Source organism: Gorilla gorilla, chromosome 18, assembly GCF_029281585.2.
Source record: "Gorilla gorilla gorilla isolate KB3781 chromosome 18, NHGRI_mGorGor1-v2.1_pri, whole genome shotgun sequence".
NCBI classification, from domain to species: Eukaryota; Metazoa; Chordata; class Mammalia; order Primates; family Hominidae; genus Gorilla; species Gorilla gorilla.
The window spans coordinates 35,254,404-35,280,057 of NC_073242.2; the positions used below are offsets into that span (position 1 = coordinate 35,254,404).

The following is a 25,654-nucleotide window of genomic DNA, read 5'->3' on the forward strand; positions in this document are numbered from 1 at the left end:
ATTTTAAAACATGAAGTGAAGATTTTACCAGAAAACAGCAGAACACCAGTACTGCCTGTGATACAGGTGATAAACTGGATGTTTTTTTTTTTTTTGGAGATGGAGTCTTGCTCTGTCGCCCAGGTTGGAATGCACTATTGCGGTCTCGGCTCACTGAAACCTCCCCCTACCAGGTTCAAGAGATTCTCCTGCTTTAAGTCCCAAGTAGCTGGGACTATAGGCGCGTGCCACCACACCCAACTAATTTTTGTAGTTTTAGTAGAGACGGGGGTTTCACGATGTTGCCAGGCTGGTCTCAAACTCCTGACCTCATGTGATCTGCCCACCTCAGCCTCCCAAAGTCCCGGGATTACAGTCATGAGCCACCATACCTGGCCTTACATTTTTTATAGGCAGAGTGCGGTAGCTCACGCCTGTAATCCCAGCACTTTGGGAGGCCGAGGCGGGTGAATCACCTGAGGTCAGGAGTTTAAGACCAGCGTGACCAACATGGCAAAACCCTGTCTCTACTAAAAATACAAAAATTAGCTGGGCGTGGTGGTGCGCACCTGTAATCCCAGGTACTTGGAAGGCTGAGGCAGGAGAATCGCTTGAACCTGGGAGATGGAGTTTGCAGTAAGCAGAGATGACACAGACTCCGTGTCAAAAACAAAACAAAACAAAACAAAACAAAAAAACAGGAACAGAAAACAAAACAAAACATATACAAAAGAAATAAAATACATTTAGGCCAGATGCTGTTACCTGCTGAAGCCCTCTCTGTTCAAAATGGAGATGAGGAAACCTTGGAGATGTGTTAAAGATATAATAGCCAGCCGGGCGCGGTGGCTCATGCCTGTTATCCCAGCACTTTGGAAGGTTGAGGTGGGTGGATCACCTGAGGTCGGGAGTTCAAGACCAGCCTGACCAACATGGAGAAACCCCATCTCTACTAAAAATAAAAAATAAAAAAAATAAAAAAAACTAGCCAGGCATGGTGATGCATGCCTGTAATCCCAGCTACTCGGGAGGCTGAGGCAGAAGAATCGCTTCAACCCGGGAGGCAGAGGTTGCGGTGGCCGAGATCACGCCATTGCACTCCAGCCTGGGCAATAAAAGCAAAACTCTCTCTGAAAAAATAAACAAACAAATAAATAAATATATAAAAAGATATAATAGCCAATGAGGTAGTGTGTGCTTGTAGTCCCAGCTACTTGGAAGGCTGAGGCAGGGACATCCCTTGAGACCAGGAGTTCGAGGCTACAGTGAGCTCTGATGGCACCACTGCAGTCCAGCCTGGACAACATAGGGAGACCGTGTTTCAAAAATAAATAAGCAGGGTGCAGTAACTCACACCTGTAATCTCAGCACTTTGGGAGGCTGGGGTGGGTGGATCACTTGAGGCCAGGAATTTGAGACCAGGCTGACCACGAAGGTAAAACCCCCATCTCTACTAAAAATACGAAAAAAATTAGCCAGGTGTGGTGGTACGTCCCTGTAGTCCTAGCTACTCAGGAGGCTGAAGCAGGAGAAACGCTTGAACCCGGGAGGTGGATGCTTCACTGAGCGGAAATGGTGCCAATGCAATCCAGCCTGGGTGACAGAGTGAGACTCTGTCTTAAAAACAAACAAAAACAAAAACAAAATGCTGGAGTCATGCTGAGCATAGGGAATGTGAAGGCCCTGGATTGAGACAGGCTGAGGGAAGGACAGCTGTGCCCTCTCCTCCTTCTATTCAGCCCATGGGTTCTATGTTCTTAAGAGTGGAGGGCAGAAACCCCTGCATTATTTAAAGCATTATTCTTTCTGTCTGTCTCATTTCTGTCTCTTTCTTTCTCTGTCTCTCTCACATTCAAACATGCATGGTTGGATTTACCAAGTTAAATACAGGTATATTATGACTCCAGTGTTTGTAGCTTGTCAAAGCATCCCCTCATGATTTGTTTCTTCCTGTGGCTTCTACAAAAAAAAAAAAAAAAAAAAGAAAAGAAAAAAAGAAAGAATGAAAGAAGAAAGAAAGAAAGGAAGGAAGGAAGGAAAGAACCCAGAGAGCTGGGCATGGTGGCTTATACCTATAATCCCAGCACTTTGGGAGGCCAGAGCAGGCAGATCGCCTGAGGTCGGGAGTTCAAGACCAGCCTGACCAACATGTAGAAACCCTGTCTCTACTAAAAATGCAAAATTAGCCAGGCATGGTGGCACATGCCTGTAATCCCAGCTACTTGGGAGGCTGAGGCAGGAGAATTGCTTGAACCCGGGAGGTGGAGGTTGCGGTGAGCCGAGATCGTACCGTTGCACTCCAGCCTGGGCAATAAAAGCTAAACTCTTATCTCAAAAAAAAAAAAAAAAAAGGTAAAAAATTAGCCAGGTGCAGTGGTGTGTGCCTTTAGTCCTAGCCACTAAGGAGGCTGAGGCTGAGGTGGGGGGATAGTTTTAGCCCAGAAGTTTGAGGCTACTGTGAGCTATGATTGTGCCACTGTACTCCAGCCTGGGCAACGGAGTGAGACCATATCTTTAAGAAAAGCAATGCATAATGAGATACTACTTCATATCCACTAGGATGACTAATACTCAAAAAGAGAATAATAAGTGGTGATGATATGGAGAAACAGAAACTCTCCCACATTGCCGGTAGGAAAGTAAAATGGGGCCTGCCACTTTGGAAAGCAGTTGGAAAGTTTAATAAAAATGTAAAGATAAATTGATCCAGCAATCTTATTCCTAGGTATCTCTGACTGAGAGGAATGAAAGCACATGTTTACACAAAGTAACATAAACTCGCCTCCCGAGTAGCTGGGATTACTGGCGCTTGCCACCACACCCGGCTAATTTTTGTATTTTTAGTAGAGATGCGGTTTCATCATGTTGGCCAGGCTGGTCTCGAACTCCTGACCTGAGGTGTGATCCACCCGCCTCAATCTCCCAAAGTGCTGGGATTACAGGTGTGACCCACCTTGACCAGCCTAAATTCAACTATTTGAATTATTTTTATATATATATATATATGGTATATATATAAACATATATATAATATATAAAATAAAATTCAATTATATATATTTTAATTAAACAATTTTTTTTGTTCTGATGGGGTCTCACTATGATGCTCAGGCAGGTCTCAAACTCCTGGGCTCAGGATATCCTCCTGCCTCAGCTTCCCAAAGTGCAGGAAGGTGTGAGCCACCATGCCCAGCCAATGGTTGGTGTGTGTGTGTGTACATACGTACATACACATATTTTATTCATTTTATTTATTTTTGAGAGACGGAGTCTCGCTCTGTCGCCCAGGCTGGAGTACAGTGGCGCGATCTTGGCTCACTGCAAGCTCCACCTCCCAGGTTCACGCCACTCTCCTGCCTCAGCCTCCCGAGTAGCTAGGACTACAGGCACACGATGCCACGCCCAGCTAATTTTTTGTACTTTTAGTAGAGACGGGGTTTCACCATATTAGCCAGGAGAGTCTCAATCTCCTGACCTCGTGATCTGCCCGCCTCGGCCTCCCAAAATGCTGGGATTACAGGTGTGAGCCACCGTTCCCGGCCACATATACATATTTTAAAGAGTGATCTTCATCAGAAATTCTAGATGAAAAAAATAAAAGTAAATATAATTTTTTTAAAAAAGGAATAAGGAAATGTTTTCCCAAATGCCTCTGACAAATTACCCCTTGTGATTTATTGGCCCAAGGTGTGGCATGGGGACTGGCTTGCACTGACCAGCTTCGTCCTGGGTTCTGGAAGGGAGCTGGTCATGGAAGCTGGCGCTAGCATCAGTGCCCGTGAAGCATGTGGGCTGTGGGTAGGGACCATTACCTAACCAAAAATCAGGGGATTGCAAGAAGGTGAAAGCGGATACTAGGCGGACAACTACTAAGGTGTCAATCACACCCAAGACTGGCCACTAGATACAGACCCCTCGCCCTGCATTCTCCAGCCCGTTATCCACATCCTGTCTCCTACTTCTCTGCCCACTACAGCAAAGGGAGGCAGAGTGGGGGTGGGAAGAGTCACTGCCTAAAACATGGCTTTCCTGCAGGGTGACCAGCTGTCCTGGGACTGAGTGGTTTCCTGGGACATGGGACTGAAGATGCCAAAACGGGGGAAGTTCCAGGTGAACTGGGAAGGGTTGGTGACCTGGTCACCTCACCAAACAGAAATAAAAAAGCACTCCTAATGAACTGTGGATCCTATCATCAAGCACCAATGGCTGCTGATACCAAAGAGACAATTGGTGATTGTGCATCTGTGAGGAAAGCACGCTCAACACCATTTTTGAAATATTTTTTGGCAAAAAGATTGAACATAAATACAAACAAGTCTGTAGATCCAAGTACCAATTCATAGGAAATACAGACTGTGGAGTGTTTAAAATGGAAACTTACTGGGCGCAGTGGCTCACGCCTGTAATCCCAGCACTTTGGGAGCCCGAGGTGGGTGGATCACCTGAGGTCAGGAGTTCGAGACCAGCCTGGCCAACATGGCGAAACCTCGTCTCTACTAAAAATATAAAAATTAGCCGGGCGTGGTGGCAGGCACCTGTACTCTCAGCTACTTGGGAAGCTGAGGCAGGAGAATCGCTTGAACCCGGGAGGCGGAGGTTGCAGTGAGCCAAGATCGCGCCACTGTACTCCAGCCTGAGCGACAAGAGTGAAACTCTGTCTCAAAAAAAAGAAAAGAAATATTAGCTACTTCAGAGGTTTGTTGTGAGCATTGAAAAAGGCAGTGATTTGTTGGGTGTGGTGGCTCATGTCGGTAATCCTAGCACTTCGGGAGGCTGAAGTGGGTGGATTGCTTGAGGCCAGGACTTGGAGACCAGCCTGGGCAACATAGCGAGACACTGTCTCTACAAAAAATTTGAAAATTAGCTGGGTGTGGTGCCTGCCGCATGCCTGTAATCCCAGCTTCTTGTAGGGGAGGGGGCTGAGATGGGAGGATTGCTTGAGCCCAGGAGGTCGAGGCTGCTGTGAGCCATGATGCTGTGATCGGGCCACTCTACTCCAGCCTGGGCAACAGAGCTAGACCCTGTCTCAAAAAAAGAAAAAGAGAGAGAAAGGAAGGAAGGAAGGAAAAAAGACAGTGACTGTCAAAGGCTTTGGTAAGGGCTTAGTAAATGTCAGCCACAGTAGTAATGACAGCAATACTTGCTAAGCCTTTTCTATTTTATTACTGTGCACGTCGGTGATCTCATGCAATCAACTCAGCAACCTCGCAAAATAGGTATCATCATCTCCATTTAAAAGCAAGAAACTGAGGCTTAGCAAGGTGAAGTTGTGTGACCAGCACTACATAGCTGGTAGGAGGCAAAGCAGATTCCCACCAGGCTCATGTGACTCCAGGGTCCTCCTGAGATGTTAGTTAGCCTCAGTGAAGTTTTTAGCCCAGATCTTCATCTCCTCTTGCCAGGATTTCTGCTATTCAAATGCAGCCACAGGAATCCGAGAAGAACCCGGATAACTAAATCAGCAGCAGCTTATTCAGGCGAAGAAAATATACAGCAGCCCTGAGAATGCAGCTTATTTCGCTTTGGGCTTACTTTTGAGTGAGAGGCTCTTTTAGCCAAGCCCTGGCCAGTCTCCTCACTTGAGCCCTGGCTCACCTGAGCCAGCCTCTCAGAGCCTTATGGAGCTGGCTGGACAGCATTGGAAGTAAAGGGCAGCCTTGCTCCCTCTTCTTTAACACCATTTAGGATTTCTGTGTAGTTACCCAGAGCGACATTGGGTGTCACCTCTGAGTCACCTGAAGCCAGTTTCCCCCAGAGGTTGATGAATGTGGCCTTTCCCCAGAGATTCTGGTTGTCTAAGATCTATCTGCTTTGGAGATACAGTATATTCATTGCCAACACTTGTGCCCCCGACTTAACAGGAATATCTGGTTCTCATTTGTCCTGAAAGAAGAGTGTTCTCTGCAACCACATAAGCCTTGAATTTGTTTTATTATTATTATTATTTATTTTTTATTTTTTCCCGAGATGGAGTCTCGCTTTGTCACCCAGGCTGCAGTGCAATGGCACGATCTTGGCTCATTGTAGCCACCTCCCGGGTTCAAGGGATTCTCCTGCCTCAGCCTACTGAGTAGGTGGGATTACAGACACCTGCCACCACCCCTGGCTGATTTTTATATTTTTAGTAGTAGTGATAGGGTTTCGTCCTGTTGGCTGGGCTTGTCTTGAACTCCTGACCTCAGGTGATCTGCCCACCTCAGCCTCCCAAGGTGCTGGGATTACAGGCATGAGCCACCGTGCCCAGCCTAATTAATTTTTTTCTAAGAGATAGGGTCTCTTAGACTGGTCTCGAACTCATGGGCTCAAGCAATCCTCTTGCTGCAGCCCCCCAAAACGCTGAGGTTATAGGCCTGAACCACCATGCCCGCTAAGCCTTGAATTTGAAGATGGGCTTCATGCCTGATGACTTTGCAAATGACTTCTCTTCTGAGGAAAGGAGGATGCTAACATAAGGACAAGAGAGAGTTTATGCAAAGTCCCTACCAACTCAGAGCCCTTTTCTCCCAATGTTCTTTGCACTCTGCCCACACATCTGTTTCCAAGCCTGGCTGTGAGTAACAGTGAACAACTTGGGGGCCAGGACTCTTTTCTACCGCTCCCTCCCTCCTCTCATCCTCCCTTCCTTCCTTCTCCCTTCCAGCCCATAAATATTTACCAAGTAGATATCATGTGTCAGACACTGGGAACATAACAGAGAACAAAACAAAAGTTCTCTTTCTTCGTGGAATTTACATTCAAACTTCTTATTTCTCTGTATGTTCTCAGCATCTAACTGAGAAGGTGCTGAGAACATACAGAGAAATAAGACATTGGATGGCTTGGCTAACACTCTTCTTTCTAGATTTTCCTATGCATATACTAACATATATACATGATTTTTTTGCATGTAAAATATGTGTTATTGTTCTTTAAAAGGATTCAGCGTTTAGTTTTAAATCAGGCTGCACACCTTTCAAATCAATTTGACATCTCTCTCACTATGTCAAACTGGCTTCAGTTAGCAATACCTCATTAAATCTAAAAGAAAAAAAATTCTTTTAAGAAAATTCAGTTTTGAGAAAAATTAACATTACTCGGCCGGGCGCAGTGGCTCATGCCTGTAATCCCAGCACTTTGAGAGGCCGAGGCGGGTGGATCACAAGTTCAGGAGATCGAGACCATCCTGGCTAACACGGTGAAACCCCGTCTCTACTAAAAAAAAAAAAAAAAAAAAAAAAAAATTAGCCACGGATAGTGGCAGGCACCTGTAGTCCCAGCTACTCGGGAGGCTGAGGCAGGAGAATGGCGTGAACCTGGGAAGTGGAGCTTGCAGTGAGCCAAGATCACATCACTGCACTCCAGCCTGGGCGACAGACAAGACTGTCTCAAAAAAAAAAAAAAAAAAAAGAAAAAAATTAACATTACTCAGAATTCAAAACAAAGTGAGGGCTAATATTTCATGGTTCTTTATACATCCTTCTCCTCAATACAGAACCAGGAATGTAGCAGGCACTGGCACTCATACAGATGGACACTGCACATACACATACACATACACACACACACACACACACACACACACAGCCCCCAAACAACAAAATTCAGAGTATGTCAAAGGGAAAAGGTTTCTTATGGTATTGATAGAAACCCCTGGAGTAGGCCAGGTGCGGTGGCTCACGCCTGTAATCCCAGCACTTTGGGAGGCCGAGGCAGGCGGATGATGAGGTCAGGAGATCAAGACCATCCTGGCTAACAGGGTGAAACCCCGTCTCTACTAAAAAATACAAAGAGGCTGGGCGCGGTGGCTCACGCCTGTAATCCCAGCACTTTGGGAGGCCGAGGCGGGCGGATCACAAGGTCAGGAGATCGAGACCATCCTGATTAACACGGCGAAACCCCGTCTCTACTAAAAATACGAAAAATTAGCCGGGCGTAGTGGCGGGCGCCTGTAGTCCCAGCTACTTGGGAGGCTGAGGCAGGAGAATGGCGTGAACCCAGGAGGCGGAGCTTGCAGTGAGCCAAGCCATTGCACTCCAGCCTGGGCGACACAGTGAGACTCTGCCTCAAAAAAAAAAAAAAAAAAAAAAAAGCAAAGAAAAAAATTAGCTGGGTGTGGTGGCGAGAGTCTGTAGTCCCAGCTACTCGGGAGGCTAAGGCAGGAGAATGGTGTGAACCGGGGAGGTGGAGCTTGAAGTGAGCAGAGATCGCGCCACTGCACTCCAGCCTGGATGACAGAGCAAGACTCCGTCTCAAAAATAAAAAATAAAAATAAAGAAAGAAACCCCTGGAGTCAACAGTCTATCTTAGCAGGTATGCCGTTTTGATCTTGAATCTATATGAAAGAATCTGTTGTCATGTACATGATATTTACATTTCAAATGGAAATAGGACCCACCTTAACAATATTCGATGACTAACCCCTACACCCGAAACTTAATAGTGTACTACGGCCATCTTTCTTTCTTTTTCTTTTCTTTTCTTTTTTTTTTTTTTTTGAGACAGAGTCTTGCTCTGTCACCCAGGCTGAAGTGCAGTGGCACAATCTCGGCTCACTGCAACCTCTGCCTCCAGGGTTCAAGGGATTCTCCTTCCTCAGCCTCCTGAGTAGTTGGGACTACAGGCACGTGCCACCAGGCCTGGCTAATTTTTGCATTTTTTAGTAGAGATAGGGTTTTGCAATGTTGGCCAGGCTGGTCTCGAACGCCTGACCTCAGGTAATCCACCCGCCTCGGCCTCCCAAAGTGCTGGGATTACAGGCGTCAGCCACCGTGCCTGGCCCTTATGGCCATCATTCTTTGTTAGAACATAAAAATCTACTTCAATGTTTACATGTGCCCAGATGCTATTTGGGATCTCTCTGCCCCTTGGATTCTAAAGACTGAGTTGAACCCCAAGTGTATTCCCTGTGGATTCTCAAGGTCAAGAGCACTAGAGTGCTCATGTTCTCATGGTCGCTTCTGGTCCCTGTTCAGGTCTCTGCTGAATTCATTCCATCAAATTTATTTAACCATTTGACGGACTTGGAGGACTTCAGTGCTGCGTTGAAAAACCTAATTCATTCTGTATTTTTTTTTTCAAGGTGGAGTCTCACAGCCTGGAGTGCAGTGGCGCAATGTTGGCTCACTGCAACCTCCGCTTCCTGGGTTCAAGTGATTCTCCTGCCTCAGCCTCACAAGTAGCTGGGATTACAGGCACCTGCCACCATGCCCGGCTAATTTTTGGGTTTTTTGTTTGTTTGTTTTTGTTTTCTTGAGACGGAGTCTTGCTCTGTTGCTCAGGGTGGAGTGCAGTGGAGCAATCTTGGCTCACTGCAACCTCCGCCTCCCAGGTTCAAGAGATTCTCCTGCCTCAGCCTCTCGAGTAGCTGAGACTACAGGTGCATGCCACCCTGCCTGGTTAACTTTTTGTATTTTTAATAGAGATGGAGTTTCCCCATGTTAGCCAGGATGGTCTCAATCTCCTGACCTCATGATTCACCCACCTTGGCTTCTCAAAGTGCTAGGATTACAGGCATGAGCCACTGTGCCTGGCCTGAGATACAACTATTTTTCTTAGTTTATTTTTTGCTTTCAGATCATCCTTTTATTTACTTTTTTTTTTTTTTTTTTTTTTTTTTTTTGAGACGGAGCCTTTCTCTGTGGTCTGGGCTGGAATGCAGTGGCACGATTCTCCTGCCTCAACCTCCCGAGTAGCTGGGATTCCAGGTGCACACTAACATGCCTGGCTAATTTTTGTATTTTTAGTAGAGACGGGATTTCACCACGTTGGCCAGGCTAGTCTCCAACTCCTGACCTCAAGTGATTTGCCCGCCTTGGCCTCCCAAAGTCCTGGGATTGCAGGCATGAGCCACCACGCCCAGCCTCATATCATCTTTTTTTGGTAAACAGTGCCTAGCATTCTATTGAATAGGCATACTATAATTTTTAAATTATAGTATAAATGTTAAGCAGTCTTTTATTAATAGGCATTTTGGTTATTTCCAATTTTTTTTGCAGTTAAAAACCCAGCTCTTTCTAGTAATCTGCTTTGTATCTCTTCCATGCAAAATTCCTAAACGTGGAATTGCTTGGTTAAAAAATATTAATTTTAGGCCAGGCATGGTGGCTAATGCCTGTAATCCCAACAGTTTGGGAGAGTGAGGTGGGAGGATCACTTGAGACCAGAAGTTTGAGACCAGCCTGGGCAATATAGCGAGACCCCATCTCTGAAAAAAAATTAGCCGGTCGTGGTTGCAAGCCTATAATCCCAGCTACTGGGGAGGCTGAGGCAGAAGAATCACTTGAACCCAGGAGTTTAAGGTTACAGTGAGTTATGATTGCACCACTGCACTCCAGCCTGGGTGACAGAGTAAGACTCTGTCTTCAAAAAAAAAAAAAAGAATGTTAACTTTAAAAACACTCTTTTATGTATAATTGAGAAATAAAAATTTTTTTAAGAAGAAAAAAGACTCGATACATATTGAGTATTGGATATTATATTTAAAATAACTTTTTGCTAGGCTGGCTGTGGTGGCTCACGCCTCTAATCCCAGCACTTTGGGACGCTGAGGCGGTAGGATCACGAGGTCAGGAGATCAAGACCATCCTGGCTAACACGGTGAAACCCTATCTCTACTAAAAATACAAAAAAATTAGCCAGGTGTGGTGGCAGGAGCCTGTAGTCCCAGCTACTCAGGAGGCTGAGGCAGGAGAATGGTGTGAACCCGGGAGGCAGAGCTTGCAGTGAGCTGAGATCACACCACTGCACTCCAGCCTGGGCAACAGAGCAAGACTCTGTCTCAAAAAAAAAAAACTTTTTGCTCTTTAAAAACAACAAACTTTTATTGATTAAAAATAAATCCCTCACATATCCATCACCCATCAAATCAGGCTGACCTGGTATAATCTATACACGTACCTACATCTGCCTCTCCTGTATTATTTTGAAGTAATCCATTTCATCTATAAAGGTTTCAGAATTTAGGCTGGGCGCGGTGGCTCACACCTATAATCCCAGCATGGTGGATTGAGGCCAGGAGTCCGAGACCAGCCTGGCCAACGTGGTGAAACCCCATCTCTACTAAAAATACAAAAATTAGCTGGCCGTCGTGGCACATGCCTATAATCCCAGCTACTCTGGAGGGTGAGGCATGAGAATCACTTGAACCTGGGAGGCGGGGTTTGCAGTGAACCAAGATGGTACCACTGTACTCTAGCCTAGGTGACCGAGTGAAACTCTGTCTCAAAAAAAAAAAAAAAAAAAGTTTCGGGATTTAGAGAGACACTATCTTTGGATAAGAAATTTGCCATTCTGGCCAGGCGTGGTGGCTCACGCCTGTAATCCCAGCACTTTGGGAGGCTGAGGCAGGTGGATCATAAGGTCAGAAGATCGAAACCACCCTGGCCAACATGGTGAAACCCTGTCTCTACTAAAAATACAAAAAAACCCAAAAATAGCCAGGCGTGGTGGCACGCCCCTTTATTCCCAGCTAGCTACTTGGGTGGCTGAGGCAGGAGAATTGCTTGAACCTGAGAGGCAGAGGTTGCAGTGAGCCGAGATCGTACCACTGGACTCCAACCTGGGTGACACAGCAAGACGCTGTCTCAAAAAAAAAAAAAAAAAGAAAAAGAAAAAAGAAAAAAGAAATTTGCCACTCCTCCTCCCACCTCTTTCAGATAGTGGCAACGGAAAGTTACCCAGTGATGCTTCTTGGGAAGCCTTCCACTGGGAGGATGCTTGGAGAGAAACGTTTAATCCCACTCCACGTATCCCCTCTGGAACTTGACTCCCGTTTTGCAAACAGGAAAAAACCGATCACCCACTTAGATGACTCAGCCAGCCCCAGGCCTCCTCTGGTCCACTGCAGAGTCCCTGAAGACCCAAATGCTTTGCCTCAGCCACACGTTTTCACTTATTTTTGATTCATTCCAAAGGCAGGCAGGAAATTGCCGCCAGTCATTACTCATGCATGAATCTTTCCTCTGCGCCTCTTCCATGAACAAGACCCATGTTGATGGGCACCTCCCTCTTGTGATCTTACCTTGATGGGCTCTGACAGCAGGTCGTAGGTGTCTCTCTCTATTTCACAGCACAGGTCACCAACACTCAGGGAGGGAAAGTGAATTGCTCAAGCCCTGTAGGTGGGAGAACCAGGCCTTGAACCTGCCTCTGTGGGCTCTTAGTGGAAAGCCCACAGGGTGGGTTAAAGGCCTGGTTCCCACATTGCACTAAAAAATGAACACTCTCTGGAGTCCTGCTCTCAGTAGCCATCTGGATGAGAAATGATCTCTTGCCGGGAGCAGTGGCTCACGCCTGTAATTTCAGCGCTTTGGGAGGCTGAGGCGGGCAGATCACCTGAGGTCGGGAGTTTGAGACCAGCCTGACCAACATGGTGAACCCCATCTCTATTAAAAATACAAAAATTAGCTGGGCGTGGTGGCAGGCACCTGTAGTCCTAGCTACTTAGGAGGCTGAGGCAGGAGAATCGCTTGAACTCAGGAGGCGGAGGTTGCAGTGAGCTGAGATCGCACCACTGCACTGCAGCCTGGGGAACAGAGTGAGACTCTGTCTCAAAAGAAAAGAAAAGAAAAGAAATGATCTCCTGCAGAATGCCCAGGAGGAACACTGACTGAGAACCAGATGCTCATGCTGGCATTGGAACCAGGCTTCTTGAGGTCCCCTCCTGAAAACCTCTTTTGCTCTTGGCAGGCTCTCAGTCTCCATGCTCAGTTGGCTTCACCCCAGGGGTAGCAGGCACTAGGGGGTGGAGGACAGGTACCCTGCTGACCAGGCCCCCAGGAGGGCTCCACAGCTGGCCCTGCCTCCTCATTTAGGCAGCACCAATTGTTGCCAAGATGGCTATTATTTTTATTTTTAATTAATTAATTAATTCTTCTTCTTCTTTTGAGATGGAGTCTCACTCTGTCACCGAGGCTGGAGTGCATTGGTGCGATCTCAGCTTACTGTAGTCTCCACTGCTTGGGGTTCAAGCGATTCTCCTGCCTCAGCCTCCAAGTGGCTGGGATTACAGGTATGTGCCACCACACCTGTCTAACTTTTTCTTTTTTTTTTTTTTTGAGATGGAGTCTCACTCTGTCACCCAGGCTGGAGTGCAGTGGTGTGATCTCGGCTCACTGCAACCTCCGCCTCTTGGATTCAAGCGATTCTCCTGCCTCAGCCTCCCGAGTAGCTGGGACTACAGGCGTGTGCCACCACGCCTGGCTAAGTTTTGTACTTTTAGTAGAGACAGGGTTTCACCATGTTAGCCAGGATGGTCTCCATCTCCTGACCTCGTGATCCACCTGCCTCGGCCTCCCAAAGTGCTGGGACCTTGTGAACCACTGCGCCCCACCAACTTTTGTATTTTTTGTACAGATGGGGTTTCACCATGTTGGCCAGGCTGGTCTTGAACTACTGGGCTCATCTGATCCTCCCGCCTTGGCCTCCCAAAGTGCCAGGATTACAGGTGTGAGCCACCGCGCCTGGCCCTGTTGCCCTATTCTTGCTGTTGGACCTTGGGCAAGAGCTGTAACTTCTCAGCCTCAGCCTCAGCCTACTCATCTGTGGAAGGGGAGTAATAATAAGAATTGCACCTACCTTACCTCTTAACTGTCTGCAGCTTCCCCCCTGTCTCCATGGCAGTCTCTTCTCATGAAACAGGCAGCACGCGCTTTTTTTCTTTTTTTTGAGATGGACTCTCGCTCTGTCACCCAGGCTGGAGTACAGTGGCGCAATCTCAGCTCACTGCAACCTCCGCCTTCTGGGTTCAAGCGATTCTCCTGCCTCAGCCTTCCAAGTAGCTGGGATTACAGGTGCCCGCTACCACGCCCAGCTAATTTTTGTATTTTTAGTAGAGATGGTGTTTCACCATGTTGGCCAGGCTGGTCTCCATCTCCTGACCTCCAGTGATCTGCCCTCCTTGGCCTCCCAAAGTGCTGGGATTACAGGCATGAGCCACCGCGCCTGGCCTAAATTTTTTTGGGTGACTCAATTCCTTCACGTCTAGTCCACTGTACCATTTAATCAACTTTAGCTTGTCTTGGGTTCATCACTCTAAATCCTGTCCGTTGCTCCCACTGAATTATTATAACAGCTTTTCATCTATCCTTTCCCCTCTTTTTAACACAAATCTGATCTCACTTTTCTACTTTAAACTCTTTACTTTTTACCTGTTGCCCTACTCTTTTTTTTAGACATGGTCTCTGTCACCGATGCTGGAGTGCAGTGGCACAGTCATAGCACTCACTGCTGTCTCAAATTTTTAGGCTCAAGCAACCTGCCTGCCTCAGCCTCCTGAGTGGCTGGGACTACAGGTATGTGCCACGATTCCTGGGTAATTTTTAAAATTTTTTTTAGTAGAGATGAGGTCTCACTACGTTGCCCAGCTGGTCTTGAACTCCTGGGCTCATCTGATCCTCCCGCCTCAGCCTCCCAAAGTGCCGGGATTACAGGTGTGAGCCACTGCGCCTGGCCCCGTTGCCCTATTCTTGCTGTTGTACCTTGGGCAAGAGCTGTAACTTCTCAGCGTCAGCCTTAGCATACTCATATCTGTGGAATGGGAGTAATAATATACCTTACTGGGTTGATGAGAAGATCAGCTGAGAATCATTGCAAAACACACAGCACAGCACCCAGCATCTCCCAAGGGCCCTGTGAATGCAAGCTTTCATTATTTAGGTCAGCATTTGTTTTGTAAAAAAGCTAGACACAAGGCTATAAAAAATGAATCCTCTGTGAGGGTGGCAATAAGTGTTAGAAAAATCACATGTCCAAAGTGGACTTTTCCAATAACTGTTAAAATAATGAAAAAAGCAGGGTTTGCCTAGGATTTCGGCCTGTTGAAATATGGAAGAGACATCTATTTTGAAAGCTTGAGTTTGCATATCATTAGATTCACAATGAAAACACATTAAGTGAAAGACTTAAAAGTAGGCTCACATTTACATTAAAATCATGTCATCTGCACCATCGACAGAATCTTAAACATAGAAATAAAGGAATTCATTTTAATCACAGCTCCAAACTGATGCTCTCCATTTCCGAAAACCTCTTAATCAGGAAGTTTCCAAAAAAATATTAACAATGCATGCTAACACTTTTCAGAGCAATTCCAAAATTTAATGTGTGCAAATTATTCATATATTCATAATTTTACTATCATACATTAGATTTGGGGAATCAAGTGCAGGGTAAAGGGAACATCTATTAGCTGCTAAAAAAAAAACCATATGTGAAAAGAATTTGAATTTAAATATTGTAACTGCCTTCCTATTGACTCAGAGCTCTCACCAAAGCTCTCACTACCTGATAAGGTTGGCAGCTGTCATCGATTGGAAAGGCTAAATTGGTGGGAACTTTTTTTTTTTTTTTGAGATGGAGTCTCGCACTGTCGCCCAGGCTAGAGTGCAGTGGTACGATCTTGGCTCACTGCAACCTCCCGGGTTCAAGCAATGCTCCTGCCTCAGCCTCCAAAGTAGCTGGGATTACACGTGCCCACCACCACACCCAGTTATTTTTTGTATTTCTAGTAGAGCTGTGGTTTCACTGCGTTGGCCAGGCTGGTCTGAAACTCCTGATCTCGTGATCTGCCTGCCTCGGCCTCCCGAAGTGCTGGGATTACAGGTGTGAGCCACTGCGCCCAGCCGAGTTCATAATTCTTGCAAATGAATTTGTTGCTTGACTTGAATTCACCTAGGGTTCCTGTTAGAAAAGTTTTTTTTTGGAGACAGGGTCTCACTCTGTTATCCAGGCTGGAATGCAGTGGCGCAATCTCGGCTCACAGCAACCTCTGCCTCCAGGGCTCAAGCAGTCCTCCCACCTCAGCCTCCCAAATAGCTGGGACCACAGGCGTGCACCACCAGGCCCGGCTAATTAGTAGAAACCCTGTCTTTACTGAAAATACAAAAGTTAGGTGGGCGTGGTGGTGCACGCCTGTAGTCTCAGCCACTTGGGAGGCTGAGGCGGGAGGATCACTTGAGGCAGGGAGGTGGAGGTTGCAGTGAGGCAAGATTGTGCCACTGCACTCTAGCCTGGGCAAGAGAGTCAGACCATGTCATAAAAAAAAAAAAAAAAAAAAAAAAAGCAATGGCAGAGAAGGAAAGGGAAGGGAAAGAGGGTAGGGAAGAAAAAAAGGAAGGAAAAAGAAGATGGAAGGAAGGCAGAAATTAAAGAAAATGCCTTTAATATGAAAATGTGGGTTAATGGAAATTATGAGTTCACAAGGATTCAGCTTACAGCCTTTCAGGACTGGGTGATGGATTGGGTGGGGGAATGCTATGTGCCTGGGGAGAGTGTGGGGTCCACGTCAGCTCCACAGAGGCCACACACGTACAAGGTGTGACGGAGCCCCACACACCCACGTGCCCCTCACCAGTTGCTCGATGAGCTCGATGCAGGGCTGTAGGTCCAGCCCAAAGTCAATGAAGTTCCACTCGATGCCCTCGCGCTGGTACTCCTCCTGCTCCAGGATGAACATGGTGTGGTTGAAGAGCTGCTGCAGCTTCTCGTTAGTGTAGTTGATGCACAGCTGCTCGAAGTTCACCTGAGCACATGGCATGGGGGCGGGGCGTGAGCATCTTGGTATGAAGTCAGAAGACAAGGAGCCCCACAGAAGCTCCACCCGACAGCACCCCCATGGCTCGCCCACATCCTGTTCTGCCATCCCAGCACCCAGACAGGGCTGAGGCCCCAAAACATGCTGCCTGGAGTCCACCAGGGCTGGTGAAGTTGACATCACATGGCCCTCACACACCTTAAAGATGCTTATCTCCTCCATCTGCACAACCATCTATGGATGGACAAACCTCGTAAGGCACGCTACTGCATGTACAGATGTGGAAACATTTTACAGATGTGGAAACAGAGGCGCAGAGAGAAAGTGACTCGGTAGTACACTTCTTTCGGGACATCTATCAATCTTAAAACCTCCTGGCTGGGTGTGGTGCTCATGATTGTAATCCCAGCACTTAGGGAGGCCAAGGCGAGAGGATCACTTGAGGTCAGGAGTTTGCGACCAGCCTGGCAAGCATAGCGAAACCTCTCTCTACTAAAAATACAAAAATTGGCCAAGAATGGTGGCTCATGCCTGTAATCCCAGCGCTTTGGGAGGCCAAGGCCGGTGGATCACTTGAGATCAGGAGTTTGAGACTAGCGTGGCCAACAGGGTGAAACTCTGTCTCTACCAAAAAAAAAAAAAAAAAAAGTAGCCAGGCATGGTGGCACTAATCCCAGCTACTCGAGAGGCTGAGGCAGGAGACTCACTTGAACCTGGGAGGCGGAGGTTGCAGTGAGCCAAGATTGCACTACTGCACTCCAGCCTGGGCAACAGAGCAAGACTCTGTCTAAAAAAAAAAAAAAAAATTAGCTGGGCATAGTGGTACACTCCTGTAGTCCCAGCTACTCAGGAGGCTGAGACAAGAGAATTGCTTGAACCCAGGAGGCGGAGGCAGCAGTGAGACGAAATTGTGACACTGCATTCCAATCTGGGCGACAGAGCAAGACTCCGTCTCAAAAAAAAAAAAAAAAAAAAAACAAGACAAAAAAAAAACCTTCCCTTTCTCTGAGAACTTTCTTCAAACCCATGGGTAAGGGATCCAATATCCATGTTTCTACTACATGAGGTATTGCAAGCTCCTGCAAACAGTTCTTGGCTTGGAGGTGACCATGTAGCCCAATTCAGGTGAGTAAGAGTCAGTGAGACTTAATTCCAAGATTTTGGTTGGAACTGTTAGAAAAGAGATATGTGCTTTTTTTTTTTTTTTTTTTTTTTTACCAGGATTACTGAGAGGCAGTCTGGAGCTGTGGCAGCCATCTTGCCCCCATGAGGGGAGAGCCTGCTTGAGAATGGAGCCAATATGGAGGAAGGCAGAGAGAGAGAGAGAACGATGGCGGGAGATCAGACCCTGCCTACGGGATCCAGCTACATGTCTGGCCTTCTCAGTTCCAGAAACCAAAGCATTTCATGTTGGATTTCTGTCTCTTATACCCTCAATGATCCACCCTTAACTAGACAGCCTCCTACCCTACAGTAGCCATCTACATGCCTTTCTCCAAAATCATGATTCCTCCAAGAAAAAGCCCATCTCAGACAACCAGACCATGGCTCTTACGATCCCACCGAGCTGTACCTCAAAGATCTCAAATCCAGCTATATCCAGGATCCCCAGGAAGGAAGCCCCTTGCCGATGGGTCTTGTCCAGGGCTTTGTTCACGCGGGTGAGTATCCAGCGGAAAAGGCGCTCATATGTTGCCTTGGCCAAAACCTCTACAGCAAAGTCAGCCTGCAGAGGGGAACCAGGGGAACCCGGTTATTCTCAGTGGGCTCCATTTTCACATAAGCCAGGCTGGTGGTGAAGATTTTTATTCTTGGCCGGGTGCAGTGGCTCACACTGTAATCCCAGCACTTTGGGAGGCCGAGGCAGGTGGGTCACTTGAGGTCGGGAGTTCAAGACCAGCCTGGCCAACAAGGCAAAAACCCATCTCTACTAAACATACAAAAATTAGCCAGGCGTTGTGGTGCATGCCTGTAGTCCCAGCTGCTTGGGAGACTGAGGCAGGAGAATCGTTTGAATCTGGGAGGCAGAGGCTACAGTGAGCTGCGATGGCACCACTGCACCCCACCCTGGGCAACAGAGCAAGGCTCTGGCTCAAAAACAAAAAACAAACAAACAAAACCTGACATGGGACTTTGAATATTCTAGTATTGAATAAATGAGGGATAAAGAGATGGATAGGTGGATGGATGGACAGATGAATGAATGAATGAATGAATGAATGGAATGACAGCTGGATGGATGATGGATGGATGGACAGATGGACAGATGGCTGGGTCATGGATGGATGGACAGATGGATGAGTGAGGGATGGAGAGATGATGGGTGAGCAGATAGATGGGCAGATGAATGGATGGATGGATGCATGAACAGACAGATGAATGAGTGGGTAGAAAGATGGATGGATGGACAGATGCAGAGGCAGACCATGGGTGAATGGATTAATGAATACATGAATGAGTGAACAGGTGGATAGATGGATGAATGGATGGATGGGTGGGTGCATGGATGGATAAGTGATAAGTAAACGGCAAGTACATCATTACCTGTTCTTTTGTCTGAGCTTTCTGTACCACATCTCGCCCAACCTTGATACGAGGAGTGAGGACTGGTGAAATCTGTCACATTAATTCCCATGAGGTGGCAAACTTTCTGAGCAGCTGGACGGAGAAAAGAAACATCGTGAGTCCATCACAAAAGAAATAGCTTGGCAAGAAGACACATCGCATGGGATATTTGTGATCTGTGAATACACCGGGTTCTCTTGGGGAAATGGGACCCGCTGACCATGAATATAGCTTGAAGTGTCCTAAAGGCTGCTGTCATTAGTGGTCACACTCCCCAGTATTTTGCTGAGAGGCAATGATTGCGGTGGGCTGAAGCAGGCCCCAGTTGGGGGTTTAGGGTCAGGTAGTTCTAGTTTCAAGTCCCTGTCCCTTCACACTTCCAAGTCATGTGACTTTGGAAAAGCTCTTTACCCTCCCAGCGTCTTGCTTTTCTCAGCTTTAAAAAGGGTCAGCTCTTCGGTACCTTGTTGGTACCCAGGACTAAATAAGGTAAAGTATGTAAAGTCCCTGAGATAGATAGATTTGTTTATTTATTTATTTATTTTTGGAGACAGAGTCTCGCTCTGTCGCCCAGGCTGGAGTGCAGTGGCGCGATCTCAGCTCACTGCAACCTCCGCCTTCCGGGTTCAAGCAATTCTCCTGCCTCAGCCTCCCGAGTAGCTGGCATTACAGATACCTGCCACCACACCCAGCTAATTTCTTTTGTATTTTAGTTGAGATGGAGTTAGACCGTGTTGCCCAGGCTGGTCTCGAAGTCCTGAACTCAGGCAATCCGCCCACCTCGGCCTCCCTAAGTGCTGGGATTACAGGCGTGAGCCACTGGCCCTTGAGATTTATTTAATAGTTACTTAGTAAGTATTAAATAGTTATTAATAGTAACATTTATTGAATAGTTACTATTCAATAAATATTTCTTTCACCCTTCTAGGATATGTGTTGCAGCATTGTTTGCAATAGCAAAATGCTAGAATCAACCTAAATGCTCTTCTTTTATTTTGAGATGCAGTCTTCCTGTCGCCCAGGCTGAAGTGCAGTGGTGTGACCACGAGCTGGCCCCTTAACATGAAAATAGCATTACATGCTGCTTTGCATGTGCAAGGCAGAGTAAATAGTGATTTTAGGATTTTTTTCCCCATCTCTTGGCAAGAGCACTTTTTCATTTCTCTTTCCCTGAGGTCTTTCCTTGGCATCCAGATTCCATTAATTTGCCAGATTTAGGGACTCTAATACATAACAAACACCTGAGAATGAAACTGCCACTGCAAAATTATAACTGAGACACTGAACAAGATCTGACCTAACCGACTCCATCTTGCTTCTAACCTCCAAGCTCCACTGAACCATTTGTGGGTGTAAGCCGAAATAACTTGGGAGGAACTTAGTTTATAGTTTATTTTTTATTTTTTTGACACAGAGTCTCACTCTGTTACCCAGGCTGGAGTGCAGTGGCACAATCTCGGCTCACTGCGATCTCCGCCTCCTGCGTTCAAGCAATTCTCCTGCCTCAGCCTCCTGAGTAGCTGGGATTACAGGCGCCTGCCACTACGCCTGGCTAATTTTTGTATTTTTAGTAGAGATGGGGTTTCACCATGTTGGCGAGGCTGGTCTTGAACTCCTGACTTCAAGTGATCCACCTGCCTGGGCCCAAAATCCTAGGATTACAGGCATGAGCCACCACGCCTAGCCTCTTAGTTTATAGTTTAAAACACAAGAATCCTTTCCCAAAACAAACCCCCTTCTTGCCTGGGGACTAGACTGCCTTTGTAGGAGTAACAAATTAGCCCAAAGGTTAGAAATTATGGTTTAGGAGTCCTGTAACTGGAGGCTACAAGAGTCTGACCCTCCCTAAATTGCTCCTGGGGATAACATCACTATTGTAAAAACCTAAGACCAGTACTTGAGATATTTTTGCGGACCCTGGCACCAGGTGAATCAGCTGACACCACCCAGATCAAGAAACTGGCTCATCTGATCTTATGGCCTCTGTCCAGGAACTGACTCAGGGCAAGAGGACAGCTTCGACTCCCTGTAATTTCATCTCTGACCCAACCAATCAGCACTGGCCTCCCCCTAACCACATTATGCTTAAAAACTCTGATCCACGAATGCTCAAGGAGATTGATTTGAGTAATAATAAAACTCTTGTTCTCCCATGCAGCCAGCTCTGCGTGAATCACTCTTACTCTATCGCAATTCCCCTGTCTTGATTAATTGGCTCTGTCTAGGCTGTGGGCAAGGTAAACCCAGTAAGCGGTTGCAACAGGTTTGATCAAGGTGGGCTCTAGGGAGCGGGAAAAAGCACCACAATATACAGCCTGGGCTGGGAAATAAGAAACCTAAGTTTTGCTCTCAGCTCAGCCACCAACAAGCATAGTGGTAGCCAGGCCAGCTTCTCAAAACACAAAATACTGTTTATTTGTGGGTAGGTTTATCAGATTTAGGGGGAAAATGACAGGATGCTCAGTTAAACCTGAATTTCAGATAAACAAGAATACTCTCTTGGTATGATCACGGTCCAAATGTTACAAGGGACATACTTAAAATTTAAAAAAAGGTTTGTTGTTTACCTAAAATTGAAATTTATCTGGACATCCTGTATTTTATCTGGCACCCCTAATTCTCAGGGCAATTGAGGTCTGTCTCCCCAAGACGACCACAGATACCGTAAGAAGAGCTATTCTTGTGTCATTTCCTGCTGTATCCCAGTGGCATATTGCAGAGGCTTGAGAAATATTTCTTTAACAAAACAATTAAGTGGAGTATTCTAGAAGAGATGGTCCCTCAGGATCTTGTCTGGTCACTATTAGGGGTAGGACGTAATGACTCTTGCCTGTAATCCCAGCATTTTGGGAGGCCAAGGTGGGAGGATCACTTGAGCTCAGGAGTTCAAGATCAGCTTGGGCAACACAGTGAGACCTCGTCTCTATTAAAACTTGTAAAATTTTGTATTTAAAAAAAAGAACAAATAAATAAAACTATTAGATTTGTTTTTTTTTAATCCCTGCGCTCTGATTCAATAACTTTCCACATAGGGTCTTGAGCACTGAAAAGTTTGAAAAAAGAAAAGTGAGTGATAAGAACCTAGTCCAACGGTTGTTAAAATCCCAGATACCTTCACCTTGAAAAATAACCAGTGGTTAAATGTCACCTTCCCCACCCCCTCAACCCCAAAGTCATTGGCCATCGGGAAAAAGTGGCAAGTACCTGTGTTATCCGGCATGGACGCCTGGTCTGTGTTTCTTTCCTTCTTGAAGACGATATTTCCAAGCTGCAGGACCGATGATACCTCCTTCAATATGGCTGAGGTGGGGAGAGAAGGGCAGAGCAGATACAAAGGTCAATGCCAAGGTACCCTGGAGTTTGGGAGCCTAAAGCCACTGGGGGCCCAGAGCCAGCTTACATCTTTCCTCCAAAGAAACTAAATTCTGAGCTCAATATTTTCATATGGTTGCTTAAAACCTTGCATTACAATGGAATACCATGCAGCAGGGACTGGCAAATTATAGCCCATGGACCAAATCTGGCCCACTGCTTGCTATTATACATAAAGTTTTAGTGGAAAACATCTATATTCATTCATTTACATATTGTCTGTAACTATTTGCATGCTACGCTGGCAGAGTTAATGAGTTGCAACAAAGATCATCTGGCCTAAAAAGGCTAAAGAATTTACTATTTGACCCTTTACAGAAAAATGTGTTAGCAACCCCTGCCACAGAACAGTGAGAATGAATGAGCTACAACTACCAAAAATCAAAACTGATGTATTGGGGCCAGCATAGTGACTCATGCCTGCGACCCCAGCACTTTGGGAGGCTGAGTGGGATAACTGCTTGAAGCCAGGAGCTTGATACAGCCTGGGCAATGTAGGGAGATCCTGTCTCTAAAACAAAAAAACCCCTGACATATCTTCCAGACACAAATACTGAACAAAAGAAGACAGATGGAAACAAGAACATACCGTCTAAGTCCATATATAGACCGTCCATTCAAGAAGAGGCAAAACTAATTGATGCTGTTAGAAGTCAGGATAATGATTATCCTTAATTGAGGGAAGTTCTTAGAAGGTGCATGTGGGAGCTTCCATGGGGCTGGTGGCATTGTCTTATTTAAAATGGATTCTAGTTACACAGACGTGTTCAGTTTATAATAATTCTTTGCACTGCACGCTATGGCATACACAATTTCCTACATGTAAATCATATGTCAATAAAAGGATTTTTGAAATAAAAACCCTGTGCTTCTTACATACTCTGCTGGGTGTACCAGATGCCCATGTTGGGATGAAGAAGATATACGTTTGTTTCCACTTGTTGTCCAGGTGTCTCCAAACAAAAACGCTGTGTTCCCAGAGTACTTGGAACCTTTCTGACTCCATACTCAGGCCATGTTACTGTTAAAATAGTTTCTATGTCTGAAATCCCCATAAGACCATGAGTTTCTGGAGAGTGGAGGGCCTGCCCTAATCATCTTTGAATTTCCAAAGCCTATTCCAAGGTCCTGATACATATGGGAGGGAGGGAGAGAGATGGATGGATGGTAGGTGGAAGGTGGATGGAGGGATGAATGAATAAATGGATAGAGGATGGGTTCACGGATGAATGGATGGATGGATGGATGGGTGGGTAGATGAATGGGTGAATGATGGATGGATGAGTAGAGGATAGATGGATGAATAGAGGATGGATTGATGGATGAATAATGCATGGATAGAGGATAGATGGATGATGGATGGATGGATGGATGGATAGATGGATGGATAGAGGATAGAGGGATAGATGGAATGGACAGAGGATTGATGGATGGACAGAGGATTGATGGATGGACGATGGATAGATGGATGGAGAATTAATGGATGATGGATGGAGGAATGGATAGAGCATTGATGGATGGATGATAGATGGATGGATGAATGGATGGATGGATGGATGATGGATGGATGGATGGATGGTAGATGGATGGATGGATGATGATTAATGCAAATTCTTGGCTTAGCTTAACTCAGGTACAAATCACCCAGAGCTCTGGCTTCAAATCAGTCACTATGTTCCAGGAACAAAGCCTAGAGATCCCAGACTTCTCTGGTTCCTCAGGCCAAACCAGACATTACAAGGCCCTTCACAACAGCTATTCTCACGCCATGGGGTCCCTGGCCCAGCTCAGCAAAAGGACCCAGCTGCTGACCACCCACCCATTTGCTCCCAGTCACTATGGTAGAAAGCCTTCTCCCCAAAATGAATGAAGCTGCTGTTGACAGGGCTTGGAAACACACTTCCTTTTAACCATAACATCTATGAAAGAGTCTTTGTAAACTATGAAGAGTTGCACTCACAGTTTTAAAAGTGTCAATTTAAACTAAAGATTCCTGAAATGCCTGCACAGCCCAGGCGAGCCGGCCAACTCAGGGTTTCTCAATCTTGTCACTGCAGAAATTGGGGGCCAGATAATTCGCTATTGTGGGGAGCTGTCCTGGGCATCATGGGAAGTTTAGTAGCATCCCTGGCCTCTAACCACTAGATGTCAGTGGTGGTTACCCTGACAGAGTTGTGACAACCACAAATGTCACCAGATACTACTAAATGTCCCCTGGGAGGCAAACTCACCTCTGGCAGAGAACCACTAGTCTAAATGAACAAAGCCAACTAATGAGGACTATGAGGACCCTAGGAGGCCACAAACCCATCTGAAGGGGCCAGCAGCTACTCCGTTATTGTCACAGGGGATATAAGCCAAGTGTTGCTAGAACTTCTGATTTTTCTAGATAATGGAAACCCAGAGTTTTTATGTGAAGTCTACCCATGGTTTTTGTGTGTGTGTGTGTGTGTGTGTATGTGTGTGAGACTGAGTCTTGCTGTCACCCAGGTTGGAGTGCATTGGTGCAATCTCAGCTCACTGCAACTTCCGCGCTTCCCGGGTTCAGGGGAATTCTCCTGCCTCAGCCTCCAGAGTAGCTGGGATTACAGGCGTGTGCCACCACACCCGGCTAATTTTTCTATTTTTAGTAGAGATGGAGTTTCACCATGTTGGCCAGGCTGGTCTCAAACTCCTGACCTCAAGTGATCCATGTGCCTTGGCCTCCCATAGGGCTGGGATTATAGGCCACAGTGCCTGGCCTACCCATATTTAAACTTTAGGAACCAATTTTTAAAAATTTTGAAGGTTGTAGTGGCTGATCTCTCCTGTGGGCTCAGGAACCATTGGTTTGCACTTTCTGGTATAGTTAATGTAATTCCAGAAATGACAAAAGAATGCCACCACTCCCAGGCCATAAGAGATGAACCTTGGGGCAGAATTAGCAGACAGCAAAGAAGTAAACCAGTGAGGAGACACAACACAGCAAGGGTGGTGACGGCTGGCAGCATCCTGGTGTGCTGGTGCAAAGCACACGCTCTGCAGTTAGAGAGTCCTGAGTTCAAATCCCAGCTTTGCTTCTTATAAATCTCATTATCTTTGAATTTCCAAATCCTAGTTCCGGGTCCAGATACACATGGGGAGGGAGGGAGATGGATGGATGGCAGATGGAGGACGAACGGATGAATGAATGTATAAATGTATAGAGGATGGGTTCATGGATGGATGGGTGGGTAGATGGATGGATGG

General features: G+C 46.3%; 1 protein-coding gene across 1 annotated transcript in view; it reads right to left on the bottom strand.

Moving 5' to 3' along the window:
- Positions 1-12,001: 12,001 nt before the first annotated feature.
- The window catches only part of LOC129527341 (myosin-11-like), a gene marked incomplete at its 5' end in the record, with an annotated part of 91,335 nt that continues 77,682 nt past the window's right edge, over positions 12,002-25,654 (bottom strand). Inside the window, 7 exon segments of the mRNA XM_063699801.1 lie at positions 12,002-12,071; positions 14,510-14,586; positions 16,307-16,477; positions 18,063-18,215; positions 19,034-19,097; positions 19,099-19,147; positions 22,259-22,354. Coding sequence (XP_063555871.1) covers positions 14,542-14,586; positions 16,307-16,477; positions 18,063-18,215; positions 19,034-19,097; positions 19,099-19,147; positions 22,259-22,354 — 578 coding nt within the window.